Below are 13,848 nucleotides of genomic sequence, written 5' to 3' on the forward strand. Positions count from 1 at the left end.
TACAACAGGGGCCGTGTGTGTTCCAAGACTTTCCGCAGCTACGTTTGACGGCATGGCGGTTGAACGCCAGATCCTAGCTAGGAAAGGTATTCCGAGGGAAGTCATCCCTACTCTAATTAAAGCTAGGAAGGAGGTAACGGCGAAGCACTATCACCGTATCTGGAGGAAATATGTGTCTTGGTGTGAAGCCAAGAATGCTCCTACGGAATATTTTCAGCTGGGTCGTTTTCTCCATTTTCTACAGACAGGAGTGGATATGGGCCTAAAGTTAGGCTATATTAAGGTGCAGATTTCGGCCTTATCTATATTCTTTCAGAAGGAATTGGCTTCTCTCCCAGAAGTCCAGACTTTTGTAACGGGAGTGCTGCACATCCAACCTCCTTTTGTGCCCCCTGTGGCACCGTGGGACCTTAACGTGGTGTTACAGTTCCTTAAATCGCACTGGTTTGAACCTCTTCAAACAGTTGAATTGAAGTTTCTCACTTGGAAAGTGGTCATGTTGTTGGCCTTGGCATCTGCAAGGCGGGTGTCCGAATTGGCGGCTTTGTCTCACAAGAGCCCCTATCTGATTTTCCATGTGGATCGAGCAGAGTTGAGGACTCGTCCTCAGTTTCTGCCTAAGGTGGTTTCGTCGTTTCACATGAACCAACCTATTGTGGTGCCTGTGGCTACGGATGCCTTGGAGGATTCCAAGTCCCTTGATGTAGTCAGGGCCTTAAAAATGTATATAGCCAGAATGGCTCGGGTTAGGAAAACAGAGGCACTGTTTGTCCTGTATGCAGCCAACAAGGTTGGCGCTCCTGCTTCTAAGCAGACTACTGCACGCTGGATCTGTAACACGATTCAGCAGGCTCATTCTACGGCTGGATTACCGTTACCAAAATCGGTAAAGGCCCATTCCACTAGGAAGGTGGGCTCTTCTTGGGCGGCTGCCCGAGGCGTCTCGGCATTGCAGCTTTGCCGAGCAGCTACGTGGTCGGGTTCAAACACTTTTGCAAAATTCTACAAGTTTGATACCCTGGCTGATGAGGACCTCATGTTAGCTCAATCGGTGCTGCAGAGTCATCCGCACTCTCCCGCCCGGTCTGGAGCTTTGGTATAAACCCCATGGTCCTTACGGAGTCCCCACCATCCTCTGGGACGTAAGAGAAAATAAGATTTTAAACCTACCGGTAAATCTTTTTCTCTTAGTCCGTAGAGGATGCTGGGCGCCCGTCCCAGTGCGGACTAAATCTGCAAGACTTGTATATAGTTGTTGCTTACATAAGGGTTATGTTACAGTTGAGATCAGTCTCTGGCTGATACTGTTTGTTCATGCTGTTAACTGGTTACATATATTCCATGTTGTACGGTGTGTGTGGTGTGGGCTGGTGTGTATCTCGCCCTTAGATTAACAAAATTCCTTTCCTCGTACTGTCCGTCTCCTCTGGGCACAGTTCTATAACTGAGGTCTGGAGGAGGGGCATAGAGGGAGGAGCCAGCTGACGCCCATTAAAAGGTCTTAGAGTGCCCATGTCTCCTGCGGAGCCCGTCTATACCCCATGGTCCTTACGGAGTTCCCAGCATCCTCTACGGACTTGGAGAAAAAGATTTACCGGTAGGTTTAAAATCTTATTTTCCATAATTCTGGCGTTTTTTTTCCAACAAATCACGTGGAAGCCCAATTAGTGTACACTGTCCTCTCAAGTGGCTCTCTTTGCTACCACTACGCTCGCACAGGTTGCTATTCCCAGTCGTAGGCCACAATGATGGGAAGTGTGAAAAAGGTGATACAAATGCGATCGACCGTGTCGACCTTTTGTACCTGTCGACCTTTAACATGTCTACCTTTTTCTATGTCGACCTAATGCATGTGGACCATTAGCGGTCGAACTAATGACTGTCGACCTAGAGCCCGTATACCACTATACAGTGTTTAAAGTTTTCTGCTGAACAGGTCGCAGAAAAACGCTTTAAATGCTTTATAAAAAAAAAAACCTTAAATCTTTCCCTGATATAACACCATCTGAGGATGGCGTTCTATGAGAAAAATCCTTTCATCTGCTGAATCCTGCAGGGGCCAGAGGGATCTCGTCCAATCAGTCACTGATGTGCCACAGGGAGAACAGCCACCTTAGTCTACATACCAGTGGCGGTACTGCAGGGTAGTGCAGCCGCTACGGAGCCAAGTGGTAGAGAGTGAAGGTCATTGGCTGGCGGACGCGCACTCCCGTCATGCTTACAATTGTTTACATTTTACTCTTTCATTTCTCTTTTGCGTATTAATTCTCTTTTATAATAATAATTTATTTTGCAAATTTCTCTGATGCCGTCCTATTCACATGAAAGCGTGCTTTGCTTCCTTGTATCTTAAAGAGAAACCGTGTCTGTGCACCATGCTTCTGTGATTTCTAATGTGAGAGAAATATAAAATTATACGTTTCCATTTTTATTAGTCGTCTAGACATCCTGATTTGATTTAAAGGCCTGAAGTCTTCAAAATGTACCCAATGTACTAGTAATTGGATATTGCAGTCTATTTATTGTAGCGTTTTTATGTTCACCAGTGCAATATGTGCACGTCATTCTGCACGGATAATCAAATTCGTAAAAGGCTCTTAATGGTTTATATGGCAATTGTAGAACATATAATCATCAATAGATTCCTCTGAAGCAGTGCCCCTAGTGGTGAGAATTTGAGGAATACTTGCGTGACTTCAACAAGCTTAGAGTTTGAGGAAAACATCTGTCCTATATATGGGAGCATGGTTGGTGTAGTGGTTAGCACTAATGCCTCTAAGTGCTGAGGTCTTGAGTTCACTTCCCTCCGAGAGACTGTCTGTGTGGCGTTTGCATGTTATCATGTGTTTGGCTGAGTTTCCTCTGGATACTCTAGTTTCGTCCCACATGGTTATTTGGAATCTGGTACTGGATGTGACTGTAAGCTCCACTGGGATACGGACTGATGTGAATGACTATTTTCTGCAAAGCATGGTGGAATTTGTGTTTGCTATGTAAATAACTGTTGATAGATAATTAATAGAAGTACCCCTAAAAGAGCTATGAAATATATATTTAGTAAATGCTCAGAGCGTTATGTAATGGGAAATTCCTGCCACTCTTTTCTTTGTACATCAGGGAAGGGAGCTCAGTACTGCACAAAAGACCTGCAAATATACACGGTGAAAAACTCAGGGTTGGTGCCGTTCAATAGATATTACAGCAAAGACAACTACACCTGCACCCCAGAGTTGCCTTCTCTCTGCTGTTTGGAAGCATGCACTGAGAGCATGAATTACATGCGGAGATGACACAATATTCAATCTCCGCAAATTTCAAAGGAGAATGTTTTGAAGATTTGCAGAATCGCATTGTCATTTTCTAAGCTTAATAGGAAATCTCTGTCCATTCCAAATCGTCTGCCTCCTCTCGTTAGTAATCAATTTATGAAATAACAAAGGAATGCTGCAGAAAGCAGTCAGCAGTTTAGAGAGACAAATTGTGTTGGTGGGAGGCTGCGTCCCTGTGATTCCTGTTGAAGCCATCATGATCACTTGCCCCGTATTACATTAGTGTTCACATAAGTGCATGGGGAATTGTGAACAGAAGAGTCACTGTCTGCTTTTAAAATCTCATTATACCTAACAAGCATTTGCATTTAGTTATTATGATGTGAGACATTGACTTACAAAGTACTTTGGCACATGAGACTTGTTATTTTTAGAAGACGCAGCTCTGTTGATCCTGTCTGCACAATGGAAGTGTTTTTAAAAACTGCCTCCCCCCCCCCCACAATTGGATTACACATGTGAGGGGAATAATTAATTACGTCGGATACTTTCGAGGAAATGCTATTTATTACATGCGGCATGAGGGAGGCAGCTTAGGGGTGTCCTGAAAGGGAAATATTGGGGCGCTTATGGGGGAGCGCGCAAAATCATCACTGGAAAACTGCAGAGAGTTTTTCTAAATATTGTTTATTAATAATTAAAAAGGAAAACAAATATCGTTTAGCGGTGCTCCTCCCAGTGACGCAGTGATGGGGCACCTTGGTGAGGGTATCCGTTTGGATGGTCGGCATGTTATGGTTGACAGTCATTAGCTCAACCACTATTGGTCGACACTGACATGGACACATGGTCGACACCTGAAAATGTTCGACACCTGAAAATGTTCGACACATGAAAAGGTCGACGTCTTTTTTTTTTTTATTATTATTATTATTATTATTATTTTTTATTAGATATTTACATGTTTCATACTTTACCATCCACGTGGACGACAATTGGGAACGGTAACCGCGCCGTTTGCTCGCCATGCAAGGAGACGCGGTACAATAACTGGGGTTCCTGGTCATGTTATGGAAAAAATGACACAAAAAACAGTAAAAAAATGAGTCCGCCTTTTCATGTGTCGACCATTTTCATGTGTTGACCATGTCTCCATGTCGACCAATAGTGGTCGACCTAATTACTGTCTACCATAACATGGTCGACCATTCATACCGGAAACCCTGGTGAGAACCACCTGGTTGGGGTAGTTGGAGACCTCACTTCTACAGTATGTAGACTTTTTATAAAGCTCGCTGTCCTGGTTGACCATCAGCAGAATGGCGATTGCAGTTACTGAAAAATAAAGTGCAGTTGCCTGTGTTCACTCTGCACTGCCACCTGCTGTCTGTAGCTGGGACTGCGGTTGATCCTCACGCGTCAGAAGGGATAATGCAGTTGAACGCAAGCCAGTTGTAATTGCACTGAGTATATGCATGTAAATGCTAATGCTCGTCCACTTGCTGAGCTGCATGCATCTACGCAGTCACACCACCCTGATCAGTACGCTTTGAGTCACAGCTGCCGTAATGATCAGCGCGTACTTGGTGCAAAACATGCGTCCAGATGTACTCCCGTCATCATGCCCATTTGTAAACGCCTTGTTGCCACCTGCTTGTGGTGTTTAAACCGCAAGTGAAATTTCAGCTGAGTTGTGGATCGCCTGAAGATGTGTTCTCTCTGCAGTAGCGCATGTGCAGCGTGAAAACACGCAAGATCTGTCCACAAAACTGTATCAACGTCAATGTCGCAGAGCACATGTCCCCTTCAGTTGGTTCCATGCACATGACCAAGAGTTCCGTGTATTCCAGTGGCTAACCCAGGCAATAGATCTTGATCCCTTGGGAAAGAAAAGGGGTGTAGTGAAACTCAAGATTTTCAGCATGTCTGTGCATCTGCAGCCATTGGGGCAGATGTATTCAGCCTGGAGAAGGGATAAAGACGTGATAAGTGGAAGGTGATAACGCACCAGCCAGCTGGCTCCTAACTGTCATTTTTCAAATCCATTATGATTGGCCGGTGCGTTATCACCTTGCGCTTATCACTGCTTTATCTCTTCTCCAAGTTAATACATCTGCCCTATTGTGTGATGTCACCGAGGACAGGAATCATGAATGCTTCCAGCACCCTTCTGGATCCATAGTATGGTATACACCAGAAAAATACATCATTCATTCAAGCGGCAAACCATATATCTGTAGTGCATCTGCGGGTGTGTACACCCAGTAGGTCTGTGAATAACGCCCTGCAGCATATATCAACATATCTGGCTGTATGTATGGCCACCTGTCCCATATGCTGGCTACCGTCATGTCACAGCTGGACGGGCAAATTCAAATGTCCGCCCAGTTGCAATGACTGGACCAACATAAAATGTGTATACTTACCAAATTGGATCCAGCTGCGTAGTGTGTACCCAGCATAAGGTATCAAGAACTCAGACTGTTCCGAGATCGCTTGCTGTGGTCCTACTCATTACTACAAAGGTGTTACTAGTAAAGTCCCGCTACAGTAGGTCAGTGTTGATAGGGATTGTATGATTTTAACTATTTGTTCAGCTTGTGTGTTTGGTTTCGATGACCATGGGACACAGACTGCCCTGGAGCTGAGCGATGTTTCTCAAACCTTCTTGTTTTGTAGACGAATAAATCATTGCACATGGGATCCTAAATCTATAGCCTTTCTCCTCAATGGTTACTGTCAGCTACTCTGGTACGATTACTTTCTCAGTAATACAATTAGCAGTGCTTGGCTCAATACACCTGTCATCCCGCGCTTTGCGTGCAGTCATCCGTAGTCTCGCCATCGTCTACTGCCCGGAGTCAGATCACATCTCCCAAATCTCAATGCATCCAAAGCCGTTTTTCTTTGTGAATTTTATATGTCGGTTGGTGTGAAATAAAATAAAAAATGAAGTTGGAAACCTAGAATTTGTTTTAGGATTATTTTCTTCACATAAATTCATTTAGTTCCATTTCAGGCAAATATTTCCACAATGTCATGCAAGTCAGTTTTGTTTTGTGAAGATCCATTCAGACCACTCACCTCATTAGCAGAACGTTGGCTTCCTCTTGGGATCTGTTTCTCTCTAGACCTTGGTCAAATCCAGATGTGTTAGCTGAATGGTGTCCCTCAGAAGCTGGCCATACTCTGCACAATAATCGTGCAAACAGCCCAACAAATGAATGGTTTGACCGATTACTATTTAGTGTGTGTACCTGAGCGATAATCGTTCAGTGTCAGGAACGTTAGGTTTGGTTATCAAACCTGCCCGATCCACTCAACCATTGTTCAGCCAACATCATGGTGCGAATGGAGATTATCAACATTGAGTGTAAGGAGGCACCCCGATTATCAGATCATCTCTCCGCTGGGTCATCTACTCTGATCATGCACTGTATGGCCAGCCTAAGGCAGTGATGGCCAGCCTGATCAACTTAGTGGGCTGCAGTGGTGGACCCTCTGACCTTCAAGGGGGATGAACACTAATTTTAATATCATTAATCAGTTAAATCAGTACATTTAATTAAATAAATCCTATATCAGCAGGCGTTTTGCACAAGCTTTGCACGCTATTTCTAGGCTTACAATACTATCCCTTTAAACAGGGACATATGAATTACACAGGTTCTGTGGCTGGCTGACTTCAAGCCTGGATCACACTTGGTTTTAATCAAGTGAGATTCTTGTGTAATTCATGTGTCCCAGTTTAAAGGGATAGTATGGTGAGACTAGCTATAACAAACGGATCTGACCATAAAGCCGCAGGTGACCGTACAAATGCCCAGATTTATCAAGTCTCGGAGAGTGATAAATAGCATGGTGATAAAGTACCAACCAATCAGCTTCGAACTGTCATTTTTTAGTTACATGAAAGTTAGGATCTGATTGGTTGGTACTTTATCACCGTGTTATTTATCACTCTCCAAGGCTTGATAAATGGGGGCCAGAGTGCCATACGAGGGCTTATAATGCTCGCCCTGTGGTGTCCAGGAACAAACGGGCAACGCGGGAAGCTTTAAGCCGTGGCTATAATTTATCAAGTGTACTCACAGGAAAATCCAACCATTATAAAGTATTGGCTCACATAGCTAAAGCAAAATTGTGTGAAGATACGAGTCATTTGGATTGTTTTGTCTCCATAGTCATGGTTTGCATAAAAATCTGACATTTTAAATAAATAAATTGTAAAATAAATACACAAACACCCACATGTACTATGTGTATTTATTTTGATTGATTTTTTTTTATTACTTTGCGCAGCCATGGTACTATTATTCTAAGTAGTTCCACACCTGTGATGGCAAATTCATTAGCATACCCATGGTGGGATTTGGGGGGTACTGGCTGTGACCACGGTACGCTACACGTAAGGTTTCTTGTAATGAAAGGGGGAGGGGGGGGCTGAAGGTGATATAAATCATGGGTGCTGTGTAATAACATCCAAATTCGCCCAGAATTTGCAGAATAATTCAAGCGATAACAATTCTCCAGTATGTCTGATGTATCCAAGCATCAAGGCCCCCAACGCACATATTAAAACACTGCACTCTTCCAAGTAATATTTCTTGGTGATGCGTATCCATAGCCTCACATCTCACATCAGTAGTGATCGTTCACAACCTTTAGTTAGAATAAATCAAGGACTTTTTTTTTTTTGTTAACCAAGGTTTTTAATTGAATAGACTATTCACAACAGCACAAAGGTGAATGTATCCAAGGCATTATTTTTATTGCAGGGGGGGGAAAAAACAACATTTAAAACCAGTGGCCGTTTTTATAGGATAGACTTCATTCTGATAAAATGTTACCCCCTGGTGGGTCATTTCTCTTTCTCACCGGTTGTAAGGATTGAAAGATCTTGTACACTGCTGCTTAAATAAGCAGACACGGTTCTGCTGGAAGAAATCATATTATTTTCTCAAAGGAGAGTAAGTGGTCCAGTGCCCTAAGATTGCTTTAAATAAAATTTCATCTGCCCCATTTTGCTGTTGAGAAAATGACACGTTCTATCAATCAACTTGCACTTTTCTTTTCTTTCTTTTTTTCTATCCTAGACTGGCCTTTTTGCAATTTTCTTTTAGTTGCATTTTAATGGTTTACAAATCATATGATTAGTTTTACACACCTTTAGCTGGTAGCATACTGTATGTTTCATATTATCTCTCTTTCTGTATAGCCTAATATTTTGTTTTTAAAAAGTGTAAAAAAATCATTTTTTATTTTTTTTTTATAGTTTAAAAATGTGCATTTGTGTCAAAAAAAAAAAAAAAAAAAAGAGATCCTCATTTGAGACTTGTGGCCTTTTTTTTGCGTTTTTTATGGATTACTAAATTTAAATGGGATTTTAATATCAGCACTGATCTAATTTCCCTACAATTCTTTTTATACATTTATTTTCTGCCAAATATAAAATAAATTAAAAGGATGTTAATCAAAGCAGGCGGGAATCATGGGACACAAAGCTGTATGCTTGTCTTTAACTGCGCTTCTTAGCACATTTCCAATGGACTATCACTATACACTAGATGCGCTAAATGCACTTTTACCTGACCGGCTGGTGCACTGTTGGAAAAAAGAGGTAATTGATGCAGTCAAAGAAAGTAAATGAAGCTTTTAAATTCTGGATGGTAATTTTGGAACGCATCCATAGGGACTCATTCTTCTTATTTGATTTATTATTTATTATTATTTTTGGAACAGAGTTTTTAGGTATCAAGAGCTGAAAAGTGCACTGGATATGTGTGACTGATCCTTAAGGGAGCTTCGACATAAAATAAGTCTATAGTATTGGGCTTCTGATTCATAACGTGTGTACTTTTTGACCGAATGTCTAATGACTCTATGGATCGAATTCAATTCTTTTCACCCCCTTCCGCACTCGTTCTGTTTCTGCTGGCATGGTATAATCATTTCAGCTTGCTACCCATGTGGTAGTGAAGGTGCCCAACCCTTTACGCAGCTAAACCTGATTACTATGGGCGTGATAACGGGGATCACTTTAGAAAGGAGATTGGGCGTGATATATCATTTGAATACCACCCTAAAGGCCAAGTTGCCACTAACCTAATACCATGATGTTTAGACAGGACCTCCATACAAATGTGAGAAATTAGGTGAAAAGTAGCAGATTCCTTGCATTCCCAATCTCCTTACCTATTCGCTACGGTGGAAGTAAGCAGCAGCCATCGCTACTGGTTTTTAATTTCCTGAAACGGTGTTGCATCTCTAAATTGTTACCCATACTTGACAACTGTACTTAATTTTAAGTTGTCCCAGGTACTGAACCGCTTTCATCCCTATTGACCCAATTAGCAGCAAGTCCTGTAAATATAGACCACCTCCTGCTCAGTAAAGTCGCATCACTGCATTGCACTTTATATTTTAAATGGGGGTGGGAACTTGACCCCAAAAGCAGGCAACCATAGAGAGTTATAACTACATATAGATTTCATTCAGTCTTCAAGGATATAAATTTTTTAGCATAGGTGACTTAATTACTACCTGAGTCATTTTGATTTAACCATTTCAGTACAGCAGTAATATCCTTGCAGTATGTATTGTCACCGTGCATTGAGGATCAAGTTTGGGAAGCTGCCTTAAGAGCCTTATCCACTGGCGTCGACCTTGCTTGTACTAGTTTTTATACTAGCAAAAGTATTTCAATGGGTGTAGGAATGGAGCTTCCTGCGACCTCCTAGAATAGATCCACAGCAGCGTTTTTTGTTTGTCGCATGTTCATTTTACAGTGGGATTGTGCCCTATTGACCTACTGCTTATTTCCACGGCATACCAAATGATATCATGTGCAGCCAGCCTGCGTGCTGCAGACACTCTTAAATGCACCTTTTACAATAAAAAGAAGCAGCAAAAAATAAAATAAAATGACGATCACATCTTGCATATTGTATTATGATTATCAGAGAATGTGAACTCAAAGCAGCATTTGCAGGTAGAAAGAAAACATGACTTTTCCTAGTGATCCATTCATGGTAACCCTTTGGAAAACTGATGCATGGGGCTGGGTGATTCCTGGCGCAATGCAAGCCACAATCTGGGTCTGTAAAACTCAGTGGTTCGAGCAGAATTCGCAGTTACAGGAATAACCATTTATAATTGGTCCTCCCCTACACGCACACCCTCCACGATTTTTCTCAAGTGGGGAATGAAAGGTTTGTCGGATTACCTGGTTATATACCACTTATTCACACTTTCCAATGGTATAAAGACCCAGAAGTTATTTTTCTACTAAATATTTCCTAATCCCAAGAGTGTCCTTGCTTTTCTTGGCATGTAGAGTAATTTCTAAATTATATTTTAGTATACTGTTCCTTTCTCTGGTTCCCAAGTGTTGCTTAATGACAGAGTTTTATCCTAGCGATCTTTCTACCCCTCCGAAATAGATCATTATAATGTTTAACAAGAGGTGACTTGTCAGTGGCCAGCTGAGAATTGTCACGCTGTTAACACGTCAAATTAAATAAGGACTTTAAGAGAAGGCAATACTGTGAGAACAAGGTATTTCCAAATCAGTAGACCTGTTTGTAAAATACAATCATCCTTAATAACTTTAATAATAGGCTGGAATCTATGATCTTAATAAGACGTCTTGAAATATCTTCTAATCTCCGTTATCAGTGAGAATGCTGTTTTTGCTACTGAAAGCAACCAAAAATAACCAAGCTGTACTTATACATAATATATACAGTAGCACAGGACGTAAAACACACAAACTGAAATTCTGCACTTTTCCCAAAATTAATACATTATTAAGGGCCGCTGAGGTTGCATTGTCAAGTCCAAGAGTTGCAAAAACAGAACATCGTGTTTTTAATGAATGCCAAAACAAATCCCAGTCACGATTCACAATCTCTGCTCGCTGAATGGTGTATATCACTGCTGCGCTCTAGGTGGGTGTAGAGCAGTTTTAAATCGATGCTAAAACCTATCGCCAGCACTGAGATTTCCGGCAGATCTCATAGAGGGTTTCCCACGTGAATAAAATAGTTGCGGGACATCTCCAGTCTTAGAGAACGCTGGGGGTATTTGGCTCTAAAAAAGTTAGGAAAATTTAGTTGTGTTTTCTCTCACATCATTGCAGCTGACATTAATTCCACTGGCCTCGGGCTCATACAGATCTTCACAAAACATATTTTTTTATACGTTGGCCTTGTCTACATCTATTCATTTTTTATGACTTTGTGTATTGTGATATGTTTCCTCTGCTGGTGGGGGGTCTTAAGGAAATCCAGGTTTTGTGTCTGAGGGTTGTCAATCTTGTACAGAGTATTGTACGCCTGCATCTGCTGCAGATGGGTGATTCATTTCATGCATAGTCACTCGTTTAGACACTTAACTCCCACATTGATGATTTGGGACCAGCACTTATGATACTCTAGACCCAGGTTCCACTCCCCCCAAATCATCCCTTCTCCCTCTCTTAAAAATACTGTAGGGCCTGATCCTGGGTCGCAAACAAAGGCCCACACAGAAGTGCCTATTGGCGGCCAACCTTTCTGCGAGTTCATGCAAATGGCCTTCGTACTCCGACCCTTTTATACATATGCGGCCAAATGTGCAAGGACTGAGAAGCCCACTTTTAGCGTAATTAATGATTAATGCATCCTTATTCCCCATTATCAGTCGCACCATCGAAACTTGCAGTAGATTTACTGTATGGCTGGTGCAATTTTTCCTTCTGACTATGGCCTCCTATGTCTGAGGCTGTGCGTTGGTGAATGTAGCCACATTGACACGACCACTGAATGGTCCAGTTTTGTATGCACTAGTAGCCACCTCCCAGTCACCGCCCCGGAATGCTCATAATTTTTCTGTAATCTTTCTGATATTGGGGCAGATGTACTAAGCCTTGGAGAGAGATAAAGTACCAGCCAATCGGATCCTAACTGCCATGTTACAGGCTGTTTGAAAAATGAGTTGGGAGCTGATTGGCCGGAACAGTACAGTAGTATGACCTAATTGCAACAGCACCTTTGCGCGTACACTCTGCATAATGCATGCTCCGTTGGCGGTTTATGGAGCCTTCTATACCCCCCATTTATTGTGTCAGAGTGGTGGTTATATTTTGGTGCATGCTAAAGGATCTGATCACACAGTAATAATCTAATTCATCTTTATACAGGAGAACTGCAAATGCTACAGATATTTTTGTAAGTTATTTCTTGTGCTTATTTTCCTTCCAGGCCACTCAGAAGAACAATCCTGCTCTGGATCCCATAATCCACGGACTGAAGGGCGTTGTACATCACGGTAAGCAGCATTCTATAATCGTCACACGGGATAAAGTTGCCCCCTCCTGGGGTATTGTCTGTCTAATATGTGCACCGATCTGCATTGGACAGATGTTTGTGCCACCAGCTCTGGAGGCAGCTGCAGAAGTAGGCCTGTTATACAGTTCTAACAAATCATAAAACTTATTAATTGAGATTGATAATCCTTAATATACGTTTCTTTGTTTTTGAAATAAATGTACTTGATCACTATGGGGCTGATTTACAGTTAGCAATTCTTGTCCGGATGCGCAATTTCCAACTGAGCAAACTGTTAACACTACGAAGGGGTGCCGATGCATTGTGCATAGGTGAACTGGGGTATGTGTATAGCATAATGGGGCAGATGTATTAATCCCGGAGAAGTGATAAAGCAGTGATAAGTGCAAGGTGGTAACGCACCAGCCAATCAGCTCCAATATGTAAATTGACAGGAGCTGATTGACTGGTGCGTTATCACCTTGCACATATCACTGCTTTATCACTTCTCCAGGCTTATTACATCTACCACAATGTGTTTTAAACCATGTGTGGTGCTGGGAGTATTATGCACATGTTATTGTTTAATAGCATAGACTGCATATCGTATTGACAATTTTATTGGTATGGGTCCCTAACTTGTAGGGAGCCCTTATCACAGCCCCCTCTCGCAATCATCCCCCAATACCATGCCCGGATCCTCCCGGAAATGCCCTCTTTTGGGGGAAATGGTTTCCTATTGGTATGAGCTACCTTTTGATACCCCTGAGTCAAGAAGGTACTGCCAAATTTACAGTTATACAGTAGCATTAGTCCTCAATATAACCCACCCACTGTGTTAGGCTGTATTAACTATTCTGTTCTGACCCTCCTTCTCTTCCGCATATGCAGGTACCCCACCAATAATCCGGCACCCATGGTTCCAGCACTGTGCGGAATTATCCATATTGCGGGATTATCGGTGGTACCGTACAGCGGCTGCCCGATGGCTAAGCCTACCACTGCTACCAACTAATCCTAAACCTCCCATAGCATGACTCTGTCCCACAGCCTAACTGAGCCCAATCACAGACTTACTCGCCCCCAAGGAGCACCCAAACCTCCCGCAGCATCCTGACTGAGCCCTCCTGGATCCTAGCTCACCCCGGCACCTGATGTGTCCGGATTAAGAGGTGTGGGATAATCGGTGTTGTACCTGTAATGCAATGAACAGAGGTTAATATCAGGCTGCATAGTTGGAATGTTGACATGTTCTGAATGTTGACATACAC

The 13,848-nt window shown here is 42.4% G+C and overlaps 1 protein-coding gene across 4 annotated transcripts in view; it reads left to right on the forward strand.

Moving 5' to 3' along the window:
* The window catches only part of PTPRG (protein tyrosine phosphatase receptor type G), a 733,410-nt gene that overhangs the window by 472,807 nt on the left and 246,755 nt on the right, over positions 1-13,848 (forward strand). For all 4 annotated transcript variants that reach the window (XM_063940902.1, XM_063940899.1, XM_063940900.1 and 1 more), the window contains one exon: positions 12,512-12,578. In XM_063940902.1, coding sequence (XP_063796972.1) covers positions 12,512-12,578 — 67 coding nt within the window. The remainder of the gene's footprint in view (positions 1-12,511; positions 12,579-13,848) is intronic.

Source organism: Pseudophryne corroboree, chromosome 9 (genome assembly GCF_028390025.1).
Source record: "Pseudophryne corroboree isolate aPseCor3 chromosome 9, aPseCor3.hap2, whole genome shotgun sequence".
NCBI classification, from domain to species: domain Eukaryota; kingdom Metazoa; phylum Chordata; class Amphibia; order Anura; family Myobatrachidae; genus Pseudophryne; species Pseudophryne corroboree.